This window comes from Onychostruthus taczanowskii, unplaced genomic scaffold (assembly GCF_017590055.1).
Source record: "Onychostruthus taczanowskii isolate IOZ18803 unplaced genomic scaffold, ASM1759005v1 scaffold55, whole genome shotgun sequence".
Taxonomy (NCBI): Eukaryota; Metazoa; Chordata; class Aves; order Passeriformes; family Passeridae; genus Onychostruthus; species Onychostruthus taczanowskii.
The window spans coordinates 4,038,662-4,060,983 of NW_024503124.1; the positions used below are offsets into that span (position 1 = coordinate 4,038,662).

A 22,322-nucleotide genomic window follows, 5' to 3' on the forward strand; every position below is an offset into this window, starting at 1 on the left:
GACATACCAGTGAGCTCAGCAAATCCTGCACCAGCACAGCAGCTTCAGGACTGACACTGTGAGAAATGCAAAGAGCAGCCTAACATAAGAGGCTTTTAGCTTCTCTGTAGAATAAAGGGAAGATGTATGTAAAATATTTGGACATTTGGGGAGAGGGTAAACGTTGAGAATTAATTGAAACTGTTGATGGTTTATTTTTTATTGAATCTTGTGGTTGAAATTGTTTTCATTTGTTATGAGAAAGAATCCATCATTTTTTCCAAAGCACCACCCAGAATCTGCCACTGGTGATGTTCTAACATCCCCAGTGCCTATACAAATAGAGAGGTCAGCTGAGATTTGTAAACTAGAGATCATAAGTTTTAAGGAATTTGTTTATTCAGCCTAGAGTCTCCAAATTGTGTACGATGCCAAAATTAAAAAGTCATCTCACTGTACTGTGTCATGTTACAATAAAAAGCTCTCCAACGTTTTGGATGTTCAGATGAGAAAGCAAATTGTAATTCATTTGTCAGCACATGCAGTTTAATTATAATTAAGTACCTCCAGCAGTCATAATGAGAAGGCAAAATGAAAATGCTGTTTTTATACTTGTATAAACCTGCAGTGAGTGCAAACTAAAAGCTGCCTGAATTACTCTGAAAAGTATCGGGCTAGAACTTGCAGTTTGAGCTGTACTGTGCAAATACATCAACTGTTTCCAGAGACTTGAACAGATTGACTGAATTAGGAGAATTTTCATGGGAATGACAAGAGGCAGATCTCTTCCTGATGAGAAGGCCACCACATACCAAGTTCCAAGTCCCTGTCCAAGGCATGGAGCACAGGAACCATGCAAGAGATCAGCAGAGTCCTTTTAGTACCAGCAAAACAACATATTTCTAACTCCTCTCCTTGAGAAAGAGCTGAACTACATTTGCTGAAATTTTCTGGAGTAATTCAGCATGAAACATCCAACCAGCGTGGGAAAAAAACCAAAGCAAAACAAAACAGGCAAATGATTCAAATATGATGAAGCTGCAAGAAGTTCACAGAAAACTCTAGACTGACAAGTACAAAATATTAATGGTATTTGACAAACAAATGTTTAAAATAACCTTATCTGAAAATATCTGCAAAGGCAGTGTATGAGAATTAAAACATTACCAGATTTCTGATAGCTGCAAGCGTTGAGATGACATCTTGGGAGTGCATCTGAACTTTTCTGTCTGCACTCATAGGTTGCTTAAAGATGTGTAAAGCGTTTCCACAGGCTAAATACTTTAAGTAAATGTATTGACTAATATTGCACTTGCTTTCTTTTTTATAAAGATATAGATGAATGTGCAACTGGAACCCACAGTTGTAGAGCTGACCAAGTGTGTGTCAATTTAAGAGGCTCCTTCAGCTGCCAGTGCCTTCCAGGCTACCAGAAACGAGGGGAGCAGTGTGTTGGTAAGTGTTGCTTTCCATCCAATGGTTTTCTTTCATTATCTACAGTTGCAAACTTCATATTAGTCGTAAAGCAGAAGGGTACGTGTGGTGTGAAACAGCTGTTTCACTTTGGAATGCAATGGAATAGTCACTTTACCACAGTAATTAATCACTAAAACATGGGAAGAGGAGCTATTTTAAGGATAATCAACACTTGGAGTTCACAAGCTGAGTTCTGCTAATAGTCCCCATTGTGTGGTTGTTTGTGTTGGGGCATTGCCCAGTGTCCCAGAGACTGCCACGAGTCCCTGATGGCAGCAAAGCACACCTTTGCCCTGAGATTGAGCTCCAGGTCCGTGGGGCACAGCACTCCCGCTCCAGGACTCAGCCTCCTGAGCACAAATGAAAGACATGGAAACTCTGAATGCAGGTACAGGAGAGCTGCAGCCTCTAAAACCCACCAGGGCTTTATTCTCCATGCCAAGATAAGCTGTTGGCACCCCTGGGAGCCATGCAAGCACAGCATGGAATTAAATCCAAGTGCAGGGCAAGCACCACATCTCTCCTGTCCCATCCTCAGGCCGGTGAGGCCATCATGCCAAAGTGCCATCCCCCTGTTCCTGCATTTGACACTTGATTTGATCTTTAATCACCATTTCAATGGATGAATTGATTCTAGAAGCACTCCAGACATAAGCCTTGGGTTTGTCAGATAATAAAAACAACTATGAAGGAAGAGAGTCACATCTACACATCAGGAGGTGATATTCAAGACAGCCTCTTCTAAGACACTGCACTGGTTTTATGCAGCTTGGGAGAAAAGCATTTGAGGTTGGGATTTTTTCCTCTTTCAGGGATCCTGCATTTCAAAGTGCATAAGTATGTTTAAATTTTTATTCTTAATTTGTTTTTATTTTACTCTTAATCTCTTCTCTTCTCGCTAAGGCTCCAGGTAAGAAACTGGGAAGATTTTAGTACAGACCTAGAATAAGTTCAATTTCTGGGCATGGCTCTTTCTTCAGGATTCCAGTCCAAGGACTGTAGAAATAATAAGAATAAAAATTCTTATCTCTTTCCTAAGAGACATAGATCAAGCCTCAAACTGTCAAATTGGTGTAAACACAGGTGCATCTGATTTTTCTCAGTTCTCCGTGCAGGAGTAGGATGACTAATTTGGAATGTAGGTAAATGAATAGTTTCGGAAGGTCAGGCATTTATTTTTTTACTATCTGGGGTTTATTTGGATATTTTATACAGCAGGTAAATTATATTACTGCCATGCAACAGCACTTCTGATATCAAGACCCATGGTCCTAAATGATAGTCAGGAAACAGGACAGAAGTGAGAAGAAATGGGAGTGATAGACCCTTACACCTAAATGTGAACATATTTATGCATCTAAATCTATCCATGAAGAGGTCTGGAAAGTAAAATTTCCCTTCTCCTATTTAGGTCAAAACCAAGAATAACACCTGTGTTACATATTACACACTGACCTAAATTACAAGTACATCCCAACAGTTAGTACTGTCAGCATTTCAGAATAAAGCCTGTCTTTAGGGATTTTATAACAGCTTAGCCAGAAAATGTTCTTGGGGCCAGATCTTGATAGAGGTTCTCCATATGGGAGGAAATGTTTCTCAAATTTGAAAGAAATTTTTCCAGACTATTTTGGCTTGAAGGTAGAAAGAGAAAAAGAGACACATTTTTAACAATTGGTTGATTTTAATCTAAATTCACTAACAATTTCTGACTTTTTTCTAATTATTTTTTGTATTTGCTGGTTCACATACTGCCAAATGAGTCTTTTCTGAAATGCAGTACAGCAGGGAGAATGAATTGTTTTCCAGCATCACTTCAAACAGATTTGGCCCAATTGATCAGATGAATCTCAGCCCTTAGATCTGCCCAGAGCTGATGTGCCTAATCCCACAAGGAAAATTCCCACTGAATAAGAGCCAGATCCTGAAAGCATTTATGTGTATAAATGTACCAAAGCATTGCTCATATGTATAATCCTATTTTTTTAAAGTTACTTATAAGAGCTTAGTCCCGTAAAAGTCAAGGATGGAAATCTACTGTGCCTCCTTAATTTATTCCATTTCTACTTCCAAATTTCTCTCTGCTACAAGAGTTACAGTGACAATTGCTACTGTATGGATTAGCCAGGAATTTTCCAGCATAAGCCTTTTCATTCAGAATCATCCAAAACACTCCACTAAATTCAGCCCTAAATTTGACAAAGAAATGGTTAACTTCTAAAGATTAGTTTTTCACTTGATATTAAAACAAATACTTTCCTCATTATTAAAAAAAAAAAAAAAAAAAAAAAAAAAAAAAAAAAAAGCCTTGGCCTCTTTTTAAACACATCTATGGTGGAAACAGCTGGAGGTAGGAAATGCAAGATCTGGCATGGATGTGGGAAGTGCCTTTCTTTGTTCCAGTGAATACTGGTCTGATTTGTGTGAGTGTTGATCCTTTGAAATGTCCCATTGTGTACAAGCCCAGAGCACAGCGCTGGATTTCTTCACCGAGCTGCAGCCGCCACGGCTCAAGGCAGCCACTGCACTCACACACACACCATTATGGAATAGTCAAACATGTTTTCCAGGCAAAGCCAGAGCCACTGTCTCCTCCAGAATACAGGGAAGCCTTTTGAAATGCAGAGGGGTAAGGGAACGGGGTGGTGCACGTTTTGCGCGGCAGGCAGGTGAAAGCCCTGCTCCGATGCACACCAGGAATGCTGACTCTTGGAAAGGCAGACTGCTCCACCTCAAAAGCAGGGCTGACCTGCAAGGAGAGGCTATGGAAGGCTCTCAGTGCCCGAGATGCACAGCCAGGGGTGGTGCTGCTGGGTGGGAAGGGATCCAGGACAGGCAGCCAGGGGAATGGGAGCAATGGAAAACCCTTGGGGAGAAAGGCAGAGTCTGGGGATCCCTGTGGAAGCACAACCACCTGTTTCCTTTTCAGGCTCATTAATTCTCTATCCTTGCCATTCCCCTGTACTTGCATAGAAAATCTGGACTGTTCCTAATGGAGCTGAAAAGATTTAGTACGTGCCAGAAGTGCTGCATGCGAGTTTTTGGGAAAATGAGCTCCAAGCCACATTGGCTGTGTTGGTCAGCACCGTGTCTGATCCTGAGGGATCAGGGAAAGCTGAACAAAACACTGAGTTTTACCTACACAAAATAAACCAGAACAAGCACTACTGCAGGACTGAGTCAATAAAATAAAGTTGGAATGCACAGAGAAGACAAGGAGCATAAAACTTGTTACAAACCAGTCACTTACAGGAAAAGTTCAAGTGTATCTTATAATATCCAGGGAAGCAGTGCCCAGCTCACATAAGCTTTCCTCCTGCTTTTAACCAAGTGCAACTAACTCTCCTCAGAGATGAGAGCAGCAGGGAAGTGCTGTGCTTCCATGTGAACTAACTGGTGTTTTTTGGTGCCCCAGACATCGACGAGTGCACCCTGCCCCCGTACTGCCACCACCGCTGCGTGAACACGCCCGGCTCCTACTACTGCCAGTGCAACGCTGGCTTCCAGCTGGCATCCAACAACCACACCTGCGTAGGTAAGGACTGCTGAGGACCCCCCTGCAGCCCCCCAGGCACCAGCACACGACTGCCCTGCACAAACTGAAAGGAAATCAACACCAGGCAGGAAAAGACTGCACTGAGAGGCTCTCTCAGAGAGTTACAGGAGGGTTGGAGAAGAATTTAGAGCTTTCTCGAATGTCTTATTTTGTTGGCACAGCAGATTTCCAAGCAACATCTAAAGCCTTATATTCAGTATTTAATCCTAGATTGAATTATTCTTTCAGTTCTGCTTTATTATTTCCTGATATTATTCCCACACAATACAGGCCAGAACTGGGAATCAAAGGAATCAGTACTGTACCTCTGCAGTTAAGGGTAATTACCCTCAGCACATGGTAAAGAAAGCCTTTAGGTCACATTTGAATATCTAGAAAAAGTTAAAAATTGAAAGAAGGGTCGCTAAGAGTGACCTTTCAGCAGTGATGCTGCCCTTAGAAATAAAACACTAAGGGAAGCTGCACAGTAAAACTTTAAGACTGATGTCCAGTTTAAATCATAACATCTGTTCTAGAAGGATGAGAGGAATAATGAAAGGTAATTCTGTCTGCAGAATCACAGAGAGAATGGCTATAAAATCAAAAGACTGGTGATGGAGATGGTCAGCTCTTTAAAGATGTAATTTGTGTATATAAAATGTATATCATATACATAGAAAAATCAGGCTGTGTTTTCCAGCTTCCACCATCCCTTCCAAGCATTGCCAACCCTCATCAAGCACCCTGGCACACTGCACAGCTCTGCACTGAGACAGGAATTTCTTGGTTCTGTGATTTTTAAAATCATAGGTTTTTAAAAATTGCCCACGGACACAACAGAACCACGTGACAAAAGTCACTGACTTGTCCCTTTCCATGGCTCAAATGGAAGGTGGATTCTTTCAGCACTTCACCAAACACTCCCTTCCTGCCTTTCCAGCCTCCCAGCCTCATCAGGCACATTTCTACCAGGTAAAGGGGAGGAAAGCTTAAGGAGAAGATTTATGAATGGATGGTTGCTGCATCAAGACAAACTCTCCCATCTGCCACAGCAGCACTTGACAGCTGCAGCTATTACATTTGTGTCACAACTTCTGCCTGTATTGAAAATGGGTCAATATTTCTTGGAAAATGAACAGAACTGGGGCTTTGGCCACTGAATTTATTCCTCCTGGTAGTATTGGAGGAGGAATGATGTACATCCTTTGCACTGTTGCCAGAAATGAACTCAGAGGGGAAAAAAAGACTTTGTGATGAGTTTTCCCTGTTATCATTCATTTTCAGGACTAGGAGGTTGATTATGCAGAGAATTCATATCCTCTTCATTGGTTTCATTTTTCTGAGTGCCTCATCTCCGTCAGTTTTTAGGTGTATCTGTAAATTTACAGTGTTGCTGACATTTATAAGCCATGAACTCAAAGGTTTTTCTCCAAGCACAGCTCTCTTCTCATGGAGATATCTGATAAACACAAACATGAATTGAAAACATGCAGGATGGAACTATAAGGGAAAACACTAAAATCCACAGACTGACAGGAGCAGCAGTTAATCAACAGTCTGTGCCAAACAAGGGCTATAGATTCCAGAGGTGATTAGACTTATATAAACTTCCCATTAAAAATGGCTTCTCTTCTCATACCAGTGTCCTCAAAATGTTCTTGGGATGGGCAACACCATGGAAAATGTAGCACAGAAAAATACCTTCCCCCAATATGGTCTAGGCCTTAGAGCTCTGCAGAACTCTACTGGCCTCAAAGGCTCATGTTATAATTGCAATGGAATTTAAAAGAACAAATTTTCAGAGTAATAAATAGCTCAAATAAATCTTAACCACTGCATGCTGAGAGGTCTTATCAGTATGTGTTCCTTATATCAATTATTTATAGAGACTTGGCATTTCATACCTGAAAAAAAGGCGCTGGAATGTGGAGCTTAATAGCCACATTAAACATTTTTGGGAGAATTCATCACACATTAGAATAACTCTCATTCCTGGAAAAATACTGATTTTTACATGGAATGTAAAGCACAGATCTAACATTGCTCCAGTGTCTGCAGATCTACATTGATTGAGCCAGCTGAGCTTCTGCTGAGCAACAGGCCCAGCCTAAGGTCTAATCCACCAAGCCTAATTACCACCTACACAAGAAAAACATCTCATTTTTCCTTTCAGACATAAATGAATGTGATGCCAACAACCCATGTGCACAGCAGTGCTACAATATCCTGGGTTCTTTCATTTGCCAGTGTAACCCAGGCTTTGAGCTAAGCAGTGACAGAATCAACTGTGAAGGTGAGACTTGTTATTTGTCTTATAAAAGCAATTTTTTTTGGTTTTGTTTGCCCTGAAGCCTTTCTGTGAACTAAGGGACAGAATAGAAGTGGAGACACTCTGTGGGTAGAGTTTGTAGCCAAAACCCTTAATATATTTATTTTTTATGGTACAAAGGAGGCTAATTCATACCTGAGTAGCTGCAGCTGCTTTCAGGTACAGGTAGGAACGGGTCTCTCTATAGCAAGTGCAAAACAAGACAGAGATTGCTGCAATTCGGATCCCAAGTGGGAAGAAAGAGTTTCTGAACCCTGATTGCACAAACTCCCTGGAATTGTGGGTGGTCTAATGCTGATGATCATTAAATGAATTGGAAAGGAATGCACACCAAAAACAAGGGCAATTTTGTATGTTGTTAGGCTCCTCTGAAAACAAAACCTCCAATTCCTGATTTTAAGGGGGCCACCAGTGTGCTTTTGAGGTGCTTTGCAGCCTGTGTACACAAACAGCATGCCTCCTGTTCGATTATACAATCAACACTTTATTTCCTCTGCCAGAGGCTCCACAGGGGTGCCTTAATCTCCTTTCGGACACATGATGACCTCACCCTTAGAGCCCACATCCTTTCTACCAGCCTTGAAGGCAGAGAGGTCCCTGCTTCAGCACTGCCCTCCCCAGTGAGCTGGAAGAGCTGTTACAGATGCTCCCTCTGCTAAGCCAAGCTGCTTAACCTAATCCTATTTGAACAGAACAGGGAACAGCAAGCATGCAGCCTCCGAGGACAGCCCTGAGCCCAGCCCAAGAGCTGGGCTCAGCTCAGAGATAGGAGGAGGGAGGTCTGTGCTTTCCAAGCCAACCCCTCCTCTTGATGGGTTTAAATTCATTTCCTGTTGATGGCATACACTGCTCAGTTCTGTTTCACACCAGGCTTCCCTCACGAGGGACTGATGGATGCACAAGGATAAAGAAGCAGGAGAATGGTATCCACTGATTATTATTAGAAGAAAAAAAAAAAAGATCTTTCCCTCTTTCCCAGAGAGCTACTCCATGAGCGTAGGGCACAAGTACAAAGGCAACATTTTTGCCTTACTAACTAATCTCACAGCTGTGGGTTTTTTCCTCAAAGTCATCACATTTTGGAATACTGCAAGTATACACAATTTCAAGAGCTATTTTCCCAAACCTGTTCTGAAGTCTAATTTAGCTTCTGCTTCCTCAAATCCAAACTTCTTTTGGAGGATTACTAAAGAAATCCCAGCAGAGCTCACCCTTCCAAGGTGTTAAGCAGCACTTTTCAGGTTTTGGATAGTTCTCTTTAGATATTTTTTTCCCCCAAGCATTTAGCTATTATATTTAGTTCTGTAACAAGGTACATTTTAAAAGCCAATAACACAAAGCTCTTCTGCTCTCTGCAGACACTGACGAGTGCAGAACCTCAAGTTACCTATGTCAGTACCAGTGTGTGAACGAGCCAGGGAAGTTCTCCTGCGTGTGCCCTGAAGGATACCAGGTAGTAGGAGGCAGGACATGCCAAGGTAAGTGCCCTCCCCTTGGCAGGCTCAGCCCTGCATTATTTACACCACTTCAGGCTAAGGGTGATTGCTAGCTAAATGGTTGTATTGCATGACAGGATTACTGTGCTGATAGCAGAAGATATGTTGAAAAAGCACTTGATGATTCATTAAATATCTTCTAATCTCATTTGAATCCTTCAGCTCAAACTCCAAGTCCTTTGGATTCCTAGGACAAAATTTCAGTTTTTGCAGCCCTCAGGTAAAACTTGCATTGGATGTCAAGGTAGTGGCTCTAAATTCGAGATCAATGTCCCTGAATAAATCCAGGTCATTTTTTACAGACATGAAACATGGCTTTATATCATGTTCCTTTTCAGAGAGATTCCTAAATCCTGTCACAGTAAAAATTAAAGATATGTTTCTTCTGATAAAGGAGAAAAAAATGCAAGCCTTCAGCAGCTTAGATAATTCATGTGTAGAAAAATAAATGTTCTGGCCAGGTGCCATCAAATGCCAGGATTTTCAAGTTGGTGGTTTTTTCTCAGTGGTGCTAAAAGTCTCTGCATCTTACTAGAGAATATTGCAGAACAATATATTAAGTGCAAGAACTATTGCTTCTGTAATGCAGAACTGGATTGAACAGAACATATTTTTAGAAATAAAGAGGTGTGATAATTAGGGCCAGAAAGCATGAGAAAAATAACTCTTCTTTAGCAGTATTTTGTCTAACAAAATCCTGATTAACTTCTTTCCCTTTTGAAGAACAGCAGCTGACACTGAGCATTGCAGGATGGTTGATTTAAGCATCTAAAAACCTGTTTGTGCCTTCCAAGAGATTACATTTGGATAAAGCCTTTCTGTGACTGTATGAAATTTAGGAGACCATGTGGGTAGACAGTGAGGCTCTGGCACTGACAAGAAATAGAGCATTAAAACAGTGCAAGGCTCACAGTCTCCACCTCCCTTCAGGGTTCTTTTCGCAGGCAAAAGAAGCTCTACTTTGAACAATAAACCAGTTTTCACTATTCCTTCTAAAGCTATTTTGGTGAAAATGTAGCCATTAATGAAGCACTTTAGACCATGAAACCCAAGTTATAACAACTGAGAAGCTGCAAAAGGCAGGTAATCACAATTCTTCCTTGAGACTTTTTTCCTCTGTCTCCAGGACACCTTTGGCTGTAAAATCATTCTTTGCTAATTATAAACTTGACAGCACTTCCACAGTTGCATTGTATATGATTAATGTGCATCTCCACTCAGCTAAAAACATTCAGTCTTGTTTAACACCCAATAAGCAAGTTTATTCCACTTCTGCACAGAGAAACCCTTTATAGCCAGGTCCCAGAAAACAAGACAAGGACAAGGAAAGCTGATGGGTTTCAACAGACAAGCAGGTTTTTCAAGTACCTTTGTAGCAACCCCGTTTCCATCTCCTTTTCCTTTGATTTTCCTCCTTCCTCCTAGATATAAATGAGTGTGAGACCACTAATGAATGCAGAGAGGATGAAATCTGCTGGAATTACCACGGCGGGTTCCGTTGTTACCCCAGAAATCCTTGTCAAGAGCCCTACGTCCTTACCTCGGAGAAGTAAGGGGAAAATTAAATCTTGTGTTTTAGGCTCATCTTCAAGAAGGGGCACGATGGAACGAGCCAGAACATTGTATTTTAATGCCTTTTCCTGTGCTCCTCCCCCTGTTTGTGTGGCAGCCGCTGCGTGTGCCCGGTGTCCAACGCCATTTGCCGGGAGCTGCCCTACTCGGTGGTGTACAAGTACATGAGCATCCGCTCCGACCGCACCGTGCCCTCCGACATCTTCCAGATCCAGGCCACCACCATCTACCCCAATACCATCAACACCTTCAGGATCAAGTCTGGCAATGAGAACGGAGAGTTCTACCTGAGGGTGAGTACTGGGGGCACTCAGACCCTGCCTCCACACCAACCCCAAAGGTCCCCATAAGGCTTCCACAACACCCCAAAGTTCAGCAGCTTTTTGGTGTTTCCTTACCAAGTTTTTAACAAGGCTTTTACTTTCCTACCTGAAAGCCCTGAACTGTGACTCCAACTGTTTCTTTCAACTCAGGAATATTTAGCAATCCTGGGACACCTATGTCAGATTCACACAAAATAGCTCCCTGCCTTCTCCTCTCTGTACCAACACCTCAGATAAATTTATTTAGGACACAATTATAGAAAGATTCCTTGTACAATTACATTAATTACACTTATCATTTTGCAAAAGAAGAAATCAATAACAGCATTCTAGAAATCATTGCCCCATCCCAAGCTAAACTCAGGCCAACTTAGAGTGGTTTTGAGACATAACTAAACCTTTATTTCCCATAGGAAAAACCAAGGAAGTTCAAAATACTTGGGATAGCAGTATTTCCTGTTAGTGGGATACCTTCAAGTAGATACACATGAATGGGAGTATCTATAACATCTGCTTTTTAAGGGTTGTTTTGGGAAGAAATCTCATTTTCTTGAACCCCTATATTATTTACAAATTCCTGGGAAATCCTTCCTTCATATGTGGCTTTACACTCAGTAAAACAGATTCAGCACAAAAATCTTCTATCAGAAATACAGTAATTGGGAGATTTTAATGTTCCATTATTTTCCTTCAAATCAGGAGATTATGGGCATTTGATAGCACAACAAGTGTACCAAGCTGTGGTATTGCCATTTACACCATGTTTACCCAAGGTGGGAACTACTCATCCATATATTATTTGTTGTGACATAACAAATCCAGGGGAAAACACTGGATTACAGGTTACACATCAAAACCCCCTAACTATCCCTAGAATACAAACATCTATTCACTTAATAGCAAGATCACTGCAGGTCCTACTTGGGTTAGACCCCATATGGCCCTCAGACTGACCCTTGGAGTAACAATTCCCACCTCTTGTTGCCACCTAACAAGAAATCACAGGCCTTAAATAAGGAAGCACGTATTTATTCCTGCCAGGGGACTGTGGTAAACAAAAGCTTACTTGGAAGTTAGTCCTACTGTTTACTGTATTTACTACTATTTTACTGTAGTAAAATGCTGAGCTGGATGCAGCAGATGGATTGGATTCATCTGTGCACCCAACTCACGTGACATGGGGAGAAAATATTTGTAGTAGGCAAAAGGAGAGATGGAGTTGGCCCTTTTATCAGCATCTGGAAAAGACAAAGCTGTTTGACAAAGCAGCAGCATAACCCCAGACTGGGAAAAGAGCTTTGAAGCAAAACAAGATGGGGATAGCAATAGGCACACACCAGTAACAAAAATTCCCAGCATTTACAAGGACAGCACAACTTCTGGAGTATGAGCCACAAGACAGATTTTCGAATTTCCTTCCACTGAACAAACTACCTCACTGTTAAAGACATTAGGGCTCTTATTTTACTTGTTCTCTCTCTATTTTAAAACCTGGTAGATGGGGGTTAAAACAAAGACCGTCTTGGGATAGATTACCACTTCCCACATCCTCTGGGGGAGTCAGCATAATCAGGAACAGATTCTACAGCACAGCTTATTCCTGTGGGCCTCGGTCAGGTGGAGTTCTCCCTGCAGCACAGCCAGGTGTGAGATTAGTCACGGCCCTTTGGAAGTGTTAAAAGCGGCCTGTGCTGAGACCCAGAGCAGCAGGGACGCCGCTGGGAGCTGCCGCGGGCCGCGCTGAGCCGGGCCTCGCCGTTGTCGTTGCAGCAAACCAGCGCGGTGAGCGCCATGCTGGTGCTGGTGAAGTCCCTGTCGGGCCCCAGGGAGCACATCGTGGACCTGGAGATGCTGACGGTGAACAGCCTGAACTACCGCACGAGCTCGGTGCTGAGGCTAACCATCATCGTGGGACCCTACGCCTTCTAGTGCCCGCGACGGCGCCGCTGGCACCCGCCGCAGCCAAAGAATATTACCGGAAAGAAAGCACTTACTATTTTTATTTATAGATTTCGCTCTCTTTTTTTTAAAAGAATTTGTTTAGTAAGTTGATCTCTCTTATTCACACATTACACCTGTAATTCCAAATTAGTAGATGTGTTCCATAGTATAACATGGGCATTGTCACTTTCTGTATAAAGATTTAAATCTTTTTTTTTATTACCTTCCTTGGACTAGATACATACTATGCTTTTATATGAGAACTGTATGTTCATACTATCCTGTAAAGCTTCACACACCCTTCCTAGCCAAATAGGTCATGCAATTTAAAAGTGATCTTCTGTTTTGTTTTTATTTTAAATTCTAATGCAGCTACACTGAATCTCAAAAAAGAAAAAAATTACGTAGTATGAATGATACACAAAGTAACGGTTATCTGATAAGCTAAAATATATCTCTCATTTTTAACTGCTTTGTAACAAAAGGTAACAGTAAATAAAAAAATCTATTTCTGTAGACATTTACGTGCTATCACAGTTGGTTTTTCTAATCTGGGTTGGAGGTAAAGTAACATTGTGAGAAATGCTTTGCATCAGGTTTTTGTATGCAGATTGTGTTAACCATACCATGGAATAACATTATGCTCTCTCCAAGAAAAACAGACCATAGGAAGAAAACGTCTCCAACAAAGACAGAAATTCCAAATGGGAAATCACCAGGCAGGGCACAAATGTCCATGAGAACACTGTTGGTAGTTACTGCTCAGAGGGAGGCAGCATTTTCAGACTGAAGTTAACATACTATTTTCCAGAAATATTATGTTGTATACTAAGAATTGAGTGCATTTTTTTATTAAGTTATATCACTTTCAGGCACTCGGTCCTGTTCTTGCTCTTACAACTCAGATGTATCATGTACAGTGTTCATAAAATTTATTTCTAATTCAAGAACTAATAGCATCTTTTGTAATATGTAAAATCTTATTTCTTGTTAAAAATGTAGTAGTTAATCCTTTGATGTACAAAATTTTTAATAAAGATCTCTTACCATATTGTATTTGGTCTCTTTTGAGGTAGTTTGTTACTACTGCTGTTATTGTCACGTACTGTGGGAGATGGCAAAGCAATGTTGAGGTCTGAACAGTCAGAGGGATCCAGATGTCATCCTGTTCAGGATGAGTTCTTGGAAGATTCACAACACAATTCCTTTGTAGGAGAACAAGCCTGCTGCCTACTAAGATTTAGTTTTACTGACAATAAAAGTTCACTCCAGAACAAAACTTAAGAGCAGGCCACAACCACTGTGGTTGAGGGCAACACATCCCCCTGCCCGGGCAGACTGCAGAGCAGGACCCCATTATCCAATGATCATTCCTTCAGGAAGTCATTTGTGGCTTTAAACAAACACTTCATCTGCCAAAAGGCTCTGAGCACGTGGCTGCAGCACAGGCCAGGAAATGGTGCTGGTGCTGGGTCACGTTCTCTTTGCCTGGGGCCCAAAGCAGTGGGGTGAGACCCCCAGCACTCCACACTCCTCCCAGCAGGGAGGGGCTCACCAGGACAAATCCAGTTGCTCTGTTGTGGGATCTAACTGGGGTGTGCCATGGTGAAAAGTCTCTGCTACAGAGTTTGGCTTGTAGGGAGCTCCTTTCTCCCCCATTCATCGCTACAAATCCACTCGGTCTGAAAGGCAGCTCCTCATTCCACACAAGCACCGAACAAGATGCCTCCATGCAATTCCTGTGGCAAATGGCACATGCTCACCTCTACACATCCTTTAATTAACTTAGCCTCTCAATGTAGGCTCTCCTCACGAGCTGTGCCACCCCTCAGGCACCTCCCTCCACCCCCAACATCAGCAGTGTTCTTTTACACCAACTATTAACTTCCAAATTGTGTGATTCAGCACTGCCCACTCTCCAAGAAAATCAGTTTTGATGCTTTTATGGGCAAATCTCTCTTGAGAGGTACCCAGAGGAGGCTCAAGTGGCTTTGCCTCCTTAAGACCCCAGACTTGAAGGGCATCAGGCTGGTCTCTGGAGCAAATAAAGGAATCACAAATCATCCCTGAAGTCTCCAAGCTGCTAGGCTCTGCCCCAAGGATTTACTCTACCAGTTTTTATATCAGTTTCACCAACAGCCCTTTTAAGCCTTCCTTTTAAAACTCTGCTTATCCGACAGTAACTCAACATTGACCATTATACATATAAATATTTATACACCGCTCAAGGGCAGAAGCAGCAGAGGCACCTCACACACGTGCCCAGGTCATCCTCAGCCTGCACACCTCACTGTGCAGAATACTTGGCTCAATCCACTTTTACACACAACTGCCCTGCCCCCTGTCTGTTTGCAATATCCAGGTGTCCAGCAGACCACTGAGAGCCCAAAGTGGCAGAGTTTTCACACAACTCAGGAGTGCAGATCCAGCCACGTGTCACTATTCTGCAGGCTGGTTGAGCCTGAAGGAGGCCACAGGGTGTGGGCAGCACTTCCATGAGAGCCAGGAGCTGGAAAAACAGCAGCCCCTCCAAACCAAAACAGGAGCTGAGCAGAAACTGGCAGGGGGTGGCTGGTTTTGTTTTGGGTAGGGGTGGGGTACATGACTGAGCATGAAGGAGCCCACGGTCAGAATGAGAAGACGGTTCAGAGCCTGAACAAGGAGAGCTTTTGTACACCAAAAAAACTGCATGTTTTTGGGAGGGAAATCTACAGGTCCTCTGGTTCTCCAGGCAAGCAGAGCTTCACCTGTTCCCTACAAATTGTACAGAAGTGCAGCAAACATGCAACAAGAGTTTGAAGAGCTACTTGGATTATAAGGGACTCTAGAATCCCAAGAAATTATATGAGAGCAGAGTGTTTGCTCAGCCTTCTGTGTCCCACTGCCATGACCATTAGCAAAAGCACACTCCAGGAAGGATTCTCATATAAATCTGTCAATGTTGGAGAAGAATCTAAATCAGGATCACATGCAAAGTTTAGTATCTTCTCAGAAACAGAAAACAGGGAGAAAAAAGAGGGGGAAAAAATGGGACTGAGGAAATAGAACTTAAGGAAATCAAAATGCAAGTTCATTCACTTCCCCAGGACCACCTGAACACAGTGCAGTGGGATTATTTTGCTTGGAAGGCTCACAAATGCAAGTTTGTTGTTGAATCCCGTTTCCATGGCTGCAGAGAGTTGCTTGTGTTTTGAATGATCATCCGTGTTTCTAACTTTATAAGTCTCCTAATAAAATATAGAACAGCTGCTGGCCCAGTCAGCTGTTGAGCATATGGAGCCCACCAGGGACAAAGCCCACTGTTAACACAGAGAATTATTTTTAACGCCCTCACATATCTAAACCTCCCCATCATCTCAGCAAAATGGCACAATTCCACACTTCCCAGCTGGGGGAACACCTGCGTCATGCAAAACTGAACTGGGCTGCATCTGCTACAAAACCCAATTTTATTTCATCTGGCCAGCAGAAAAAAGTGATCAGCCCCAGTGAATAGGGCAAAAAGTTAACTGTGTTCTATATCTGGGGAAAAGCAGATGTCTAGTTAAGATGTTTATACAGCAAACATTTCTGTATATATTAGGAGGAAAGAGAGCTGTTTAATAAAACAGGGTTGGGTTAGAGTTGCCAAAGCAAATTTGAAGGGCAGTACAACAGCTTTTGTAACTTTTGCATGGGAAAAGATATGAAATCCTGTTTTATATTGATATTGATTATGTGCATTGAACAAGTAATTTTTTTAAAGTCATCTCCAAATTATCTCCTTAAAGTCTCACACTTACTGTGTGTATTTGTTCAGCAGAAAAATGTCACTGAAATACAAGGTAGCATTGAAGGCACCCCTTATTTGTTCTCTGCTATCTCAGCAATCACCTTGATGCTGACTGAGGGACCAAGACACACAGCAATACTTCCTGCAGACCAAAATACTGGAATCAGGTGAGCTCCAGGTTTTGTTTGCAAACACCTTCACTCTGTCAGTCACATGCTTTCTCAAGAGATCAATTCTTTTGTTTTCTGATCCAGAATTGGTCACAGAAGCAACATGAGCACTCTGCATCCCTGCTCCTTCACAGAAATGCATCTGAATAATTAATAATTTTTAATGTCAATAATATTTTTGTAACTTTTACCTAACTACAGAGTACATTTATATTCAAACAGGATAAACATTCAAAAGGTGCAGCTCTCAGCTAAGCACTCCAGCAGCCCCTGCCCTGCAAACACACTCTGCTGCACTTCATTGCATTGCTGTAACAAAACCTTCTTTATTTTTCTCTCCCCCCAATCCTAAAGACACCCACTAAAGCTTCTGCAAGTCCACAAAAACTCCCAAAGCAAAGACATGGCCCATCCCCATCCATACACCTGAACAAGCATGCAAAAAGGCTTTCAAATGGAGCAGCCTGCCAGCTGGGTTGACAAAAGCAACACATTTATGCTGTTAAACTCTGAAACCACAGCCATGGAAGTTACACAGGCACCTCAAGGTTTAAATCCTGCCAGTGCCACTCCAGAAACATCTGAACCTGTGACCACCTCCTCTGGAGGGTCACATTTTCTTCTTGCACTGGAGTTTTTCTGAAGTATCTCTGTGCAACATACAGGAATGTTTCCTATACAGAATATATACAACAAACACCCAAGTGGGAAGTCAAAAGAGCAAAATTCCTGCAGGCGGCATGGAAACTAGGAAAACAAACAAATTTTGGAAGCTCGGAGCAAGGGCTGCAGAGGGGAAGCCAACATACCAAAACAGCAGGGTAAAAGGCATTATTAAAATCAATAAGTCATTCTCTGAGAAGCTGAGGCTGTACATGAACACGGCAAATGGAAATGTTCCTGAGCTCTGGAAGGTCAGGGGTGAAAACAAACACGGCAGGCCAAAGGAGCAGCTTGCAAACGCCTGCGCTGGCAAATCAAAACTCTCCCAATCACAGCAAAAGCAACATCCCAGGAGGTTGATGGGGCCAAGGGGGGGACCCACACATCAGGGAGACAAGGAAAAAACTGTAATGCCACGGCAAAAAAAATGAAGTGAAACTTTCTGTTGCATGCCTGGAGGAGGAATTTGGCACAACTGCACTGTGCCAGAGCTGCTCTTACAGGCAACATATCAAAGGACCTGCCCCAGACTAACAAGTGGATAAAAGTAGGGGAACAGAACATTTTGCTAATGATATCCAGTTGTTCAGGTAAAGATGAGCATCCTCTGGAAAACAGAGCCCTTACAGTGCTCTGAATATTGAGCAGGAAATGCCAAATAAAACCAAAGGGGATAAATGCAAAGTGATGCACATGCAGGAATTTATCCCAGCTTTATTTGAACAGCAAAGGCCTGTGGACTGACCACCACCTCCCAGGAGAGCATCAGGGTTATGGCAGACCATGCAAAGAGGAAACCACAACTCCACAAAGCTAATCCAGCATCAGGAGTAACTGGGGATCAGAGCAGGGAACGAAGCTGAACCTTTGCACACTTGTGCAAATGCGCTACAGCATAAACACAGCTTGGAGCTTGGGTCCTGTCCCCCTCTTACAGCAGGATGCAGGGAATGTTAAAGCCCAGAGCAGGCTGAGACTTAACTGCACACATCCACAGCAAAGCCTCCCAAGAGCCATTAAATACGTGGCTGTCCTGGACAGGAGCCACTCCCCTGGCACCCGCAGGCACAGGGGAAGCATTTCCAGTTTGCCATCGGCAGCTCCGGAGCTGTTGCACGCCCCTGCCAGGAGCTCTGCCGTCAGCACCAGCTCTTCTGATGCCAAATGCCCAAAACTTGGAAATGCCACCAAAGGAAGAAGGGAGCAGCCTGCACAGAGCATGTTGGTGCTGCCTCCATGGCCTGCATTAGTGAGGTTTTTGTGTAGTTGCTGCCAGCACAGGGTTCGGTGCCCAAATATCACACCCAGCTCAGCAGCGGCCACAACTGCATCAAAGCCAACTCAGCCAGCAGAAAATGCTTGCAAAAAAAAAAAAGTCACCTTCAAGGGAGAAAAATTTCTCTTCTGCCCAGTTTAAATGCACTGCCTGGGGGAAGGCAGCAGGAACCAGAGCACTGCAGACAATGGTGTTTCCAGGAAAGCTGTTTCTGCACACACTAATCAAGCATGAATTGATCCTTGGAGTGATTAAAACAGATTTGCATTTGCTGCTTTCTCTCTCCAAAATAAAGCTGCTTTCAGACAATTTTGCAACCCAGTATCAGTCCAGAGACTGCACCCCAATATTCAGTAGGACTGTTTTGTTTCAGGAGAGCTCTACAAGTTGGCAGAGGTAGGTAGGCAGAGGAACATGAACCAACATGCCAAGAACTCTCTGCAAGGCCTGTGATTCTGTACTAAAAACCAAATCACAAGGATCAAAATAGTAACATGAAACTTTAATGGGGCCAGGAGATTTCTGCCTCTGCTCTGGTATGCTGAGGAGGAAAGATTTGAATTGTACAGTGAACATGTCCCGTAAAGCACCGACATTCCGTGGACAATCAACCACACCAGGCTGAAAGCTGCTCAGTTCTAACACAAGTAAACATTCTGCAGGAATAGGTTTCCTTGTTTTAAATTTTTTTTACCTGCATTCTCTGGGGTGACAGAACTTAACAGGCCACAGTGCCACTCCTGTGAAGCTTCACCTTGTGCTTTGCACAAAGGCTGTTTGCATATGAGTGTAAAGAAAAGCTGGAGAGGCATCACACCCACAGCAATCAAAGATGCAGATGAAGCTCTCCTGAAGGATTACTCACATAGCTGCTACAGGTAGGATACAGAAAGAAATGAAGATCCACTCAGTACCAACATCCCACCCAAATCCACCTGCCTGCAGGTACCCAGGTAATGGAAACGTGTCTTTAAGCTGGCAGCTTGTTGGCACAAAAGAAAGCACATAAGTCACTATTCATCTTGTCAGAATTTGATGCTTGTACCTAGGCCAAAATCCCTAAACCAGGCTATTTGCAAATGTTAAGTTCAGTAGCTTGGTATGTTTCTCTTCCCCAGACTGGGATAAGCATTAACCAGCTCAGCAGAAAAAATAAAACATACTCATAAAATTTCCAGATTCTGGTTTTTAGCCTCTATTACTGAATTTACAAGATTATTTTGAATTTGAGCACTGAGTGTTCAATCACATTTTGGAGAAGGGTGGAACACCCCCAGCCCTTCTTTACTCTGTCTTTTCAATGGGCTTTGGGCAGCATCACAACACATCCTCCACCACAGCACATTCTTATTCAAATTTAACCCTCCCACTGCTGTTATACTGCTGCAGGGATATTTTTTAGCTCTGCAGGGCAGAATATTTCTTTGCCCCTGGGATCACCCAGATTTGCACACATTCAGACACTTGGGAGCAAGGCTTTTGGTCTGCTTGCTCCTGGCCACCGTCACCCAAAATGAAAATATACTGTGCTTCAGGTGGGGGAAAATACTTTCTAGAAATTTAGAATGATCACCTGGCCTTGAAAATTAGACAGTGCTTTCAAGCAGTAGAAGTATTTTGTGATGAGGGGGTGTTGCCTCACACCACAAGCCCCAAACCCCCTCTGACTTTAACCTGGGGTATTTCAACAGCTGTCTTCAGCAGAAGCTTGCTGAGGTTGCCTGGAGTCCCCAAAAGGACGTAAAATATTTGTAGTAATTCCCCGAACAAACCCAAGAGGCTTCCTCGAAGCAGAGCCCTCAGCTCTGTTGACTTGAGTTTTTAAAAGGTAATATAAATTCCACTTACGCTGGTTTGTTTTGATGTTGAAAATTGGTCTCCATAGACATGGTTGAAATCATGCCCTGCAGCGCCGAGGCTGGAGCCAACAACCACACAGCCCTTCGCCAGTGCAGAGCTCAGGAGGCTTCAGAGGTGTAAATGCACAGCAGCACCAGGAGAGTGCAGGGAAAGGGACAGGGTGCCCCATCCCACAGGGAAAGCCCACAGCTGTGGCCACCCAGGCACTGGGAGAAGTCTGTGGGGTTCCCCCACATCACCCTCGACTCATGGCTCACACATCTCCTTATATTAAATATTAAATTTTATTCATTTTTAAAGCCTCATTGCCCTGTAGGAGCTCCCTCAAAGGCTGACATGCAGCTAGGACCACAGCAGTGTTGGCCAAGCAGAAACAGCAATAAAAAGAAATCAGGGTGAGACAAACAGGGGGAATATATGGAGAAACAAGAAGTCGAGGTTTTTATATGGAAATTTATATCGAGGGTAACATTCCTGTCTAACACAAGCATTTTAATACTTCCGGATGCAAGCCCCAAGCCAAAATCCAGTGAGGTCTGATGTTACGATAGTGTTTAAGCTCAGGGATGCTGAACGTTTTGCAAGAGCTACAGGTTTTCCCAGTGCCAAAAACCATGCAGAAGAACAACAAAAAAGCTTTTAATCCTGCCCCAGTGACCCCTCCACACTGTCCCAGCACAGAGCAGAAATGAGTCCTGAGGCACCAAACCGCCCAAAGCAGATTTGAACACAGAGGTGCTGCAGAGCCTGCCCACCCCATCCCCAAAAAAGGCAGGGAATGGCCTGTATTTGGGAAAGCATTATTTCCATGACACTGGTTTCTTCCCTTCTCTGAAGCAGCTCTAAGGCTGCTTCAGCCACCTCCTGCACCGCCCTGGGGTGGTTTTGCAGCGCTCCCTAACACCGCAAATCCCAGGCAGCAAGGAGGAATTCCCTGGAAAGCTGGCTCAGGCTGGGATAAGGCACAGGATGGCCTGGTTGAGGGGGATATCAGGCCGAGATCAAACCAGGAGACGTTGCCCAGGTCAGCAGCGCAGCAAGCGTGAGCCCACGAGCGATAAAGTGTTCAGAACAGCTTGTCCCGGAGCTGCCGCTGCTGCTCTGCGGCTGCCAAGGCCCATTTCTGCTTGGTTTATGCACCATGCCAATCCCTCCCCTATAAGATTAAGCTGCCTTGAGGCAATTTCAACTTACACATCTGATATTTGGAGCATTTGCTATGCTCTGCAGCTCAGGAGCCGGCACAGCCCCTGCGCTGCCACTTCCCCTTTTCACCTCACGTCACCCTTCGCAGAGGCACTTGTTCCCATTTAAGGGCTCACACACCTTTCGTGTGATTTTCAGACATCAAGGGAAGAACATTTCTCTGAAGAGCAGGACAGAACCATCAGTGCAATAGAGATCAACATTTCAGGGGCATCAAGTTTACAGTAAAGAGTGCAGGACCTGCTCACTTGGATATATCCATTATCCTGGAGAAGACTTTCCCCCTCTCAAGACTGTTCTGAGCTCATGAAATCCATTAATTAATCACAAATACTGAACCTAGAAACAAATAAATGCTGTTTGAAGCCTAAAAGCTTGGTTTCAAGACCATTCCGAGTGGTTCCAAGTTAAAAAGGCAGATACCCAATTAAAAATATTCAGTAATCTTGAAAGTCTCCAAATTCCAAATTTGTTTATTTATCCAACTACACATGAATAATTTTAGTCTAGCACAGGCCTGTTTGGGTGCCAGATCATGTTTGCAAGTCTGCCCTGTGAAAGGCAAATGTACAGTTGAACTTGGATGCTATGCAAGTATCAGCCAGCTATTAGCAGTGATTGCTAAACAATTTTTCCAAAAATTAGATCAAACAAAGCTCAATGCCTGTGGTTGTTGCTGGTTACCTCTGTGAGGAAAACAGTTACTAATACACAAGTGGTTGGG

General features: G+C 43.2%; 1 protein-coding gene across 2 annotated transcripts in view; it reads left to right on the top strand.

Annotated features, from left to right (window-relative positions):
• EFEMP1 (EGF containing fibulin extracellular matrix protein 1) overlaps nt 1–13,707 on the top strand; it is a 45,696-nt gene extending 31,989 nt beyond the window's left edge. For both annotated transcript variants that reach the window (XM_041417275.1, XM_041417276.1), the window contains exons 5-11: nt 1,312–1,434; nt 4,871–4,990; nt 7,164–7,283; nt 8,678–8,797; nt 10,241–10,364; nt 10,485–10,680; nt 12,481–13,707. In XM_041417275.1, coding sequence (XP_041273209.1) covers nt 1,312–1,434; nt 4,871–4,990; nt 7,164–7,283; nt 8,678–8,797; nt 10,241–10,364; nt 10,485–10,680; nt 12,481–12,639 — 962 coding nt within the window. In that variant the 3' untranslated portion in view covers nt 12,640–13,707. The remainder of the gene's footprint in view (nt 1–1,311; nt 1,435–4,870; nt 4,991–7,163; nt 7,284–8,677; nt 8,798–10,240; nt 10,365–10,484; nt 10,681–12,480) is intronic.
• Nucleotides 13,708–22,322: the final 8,615 nt, after the last annotated feature.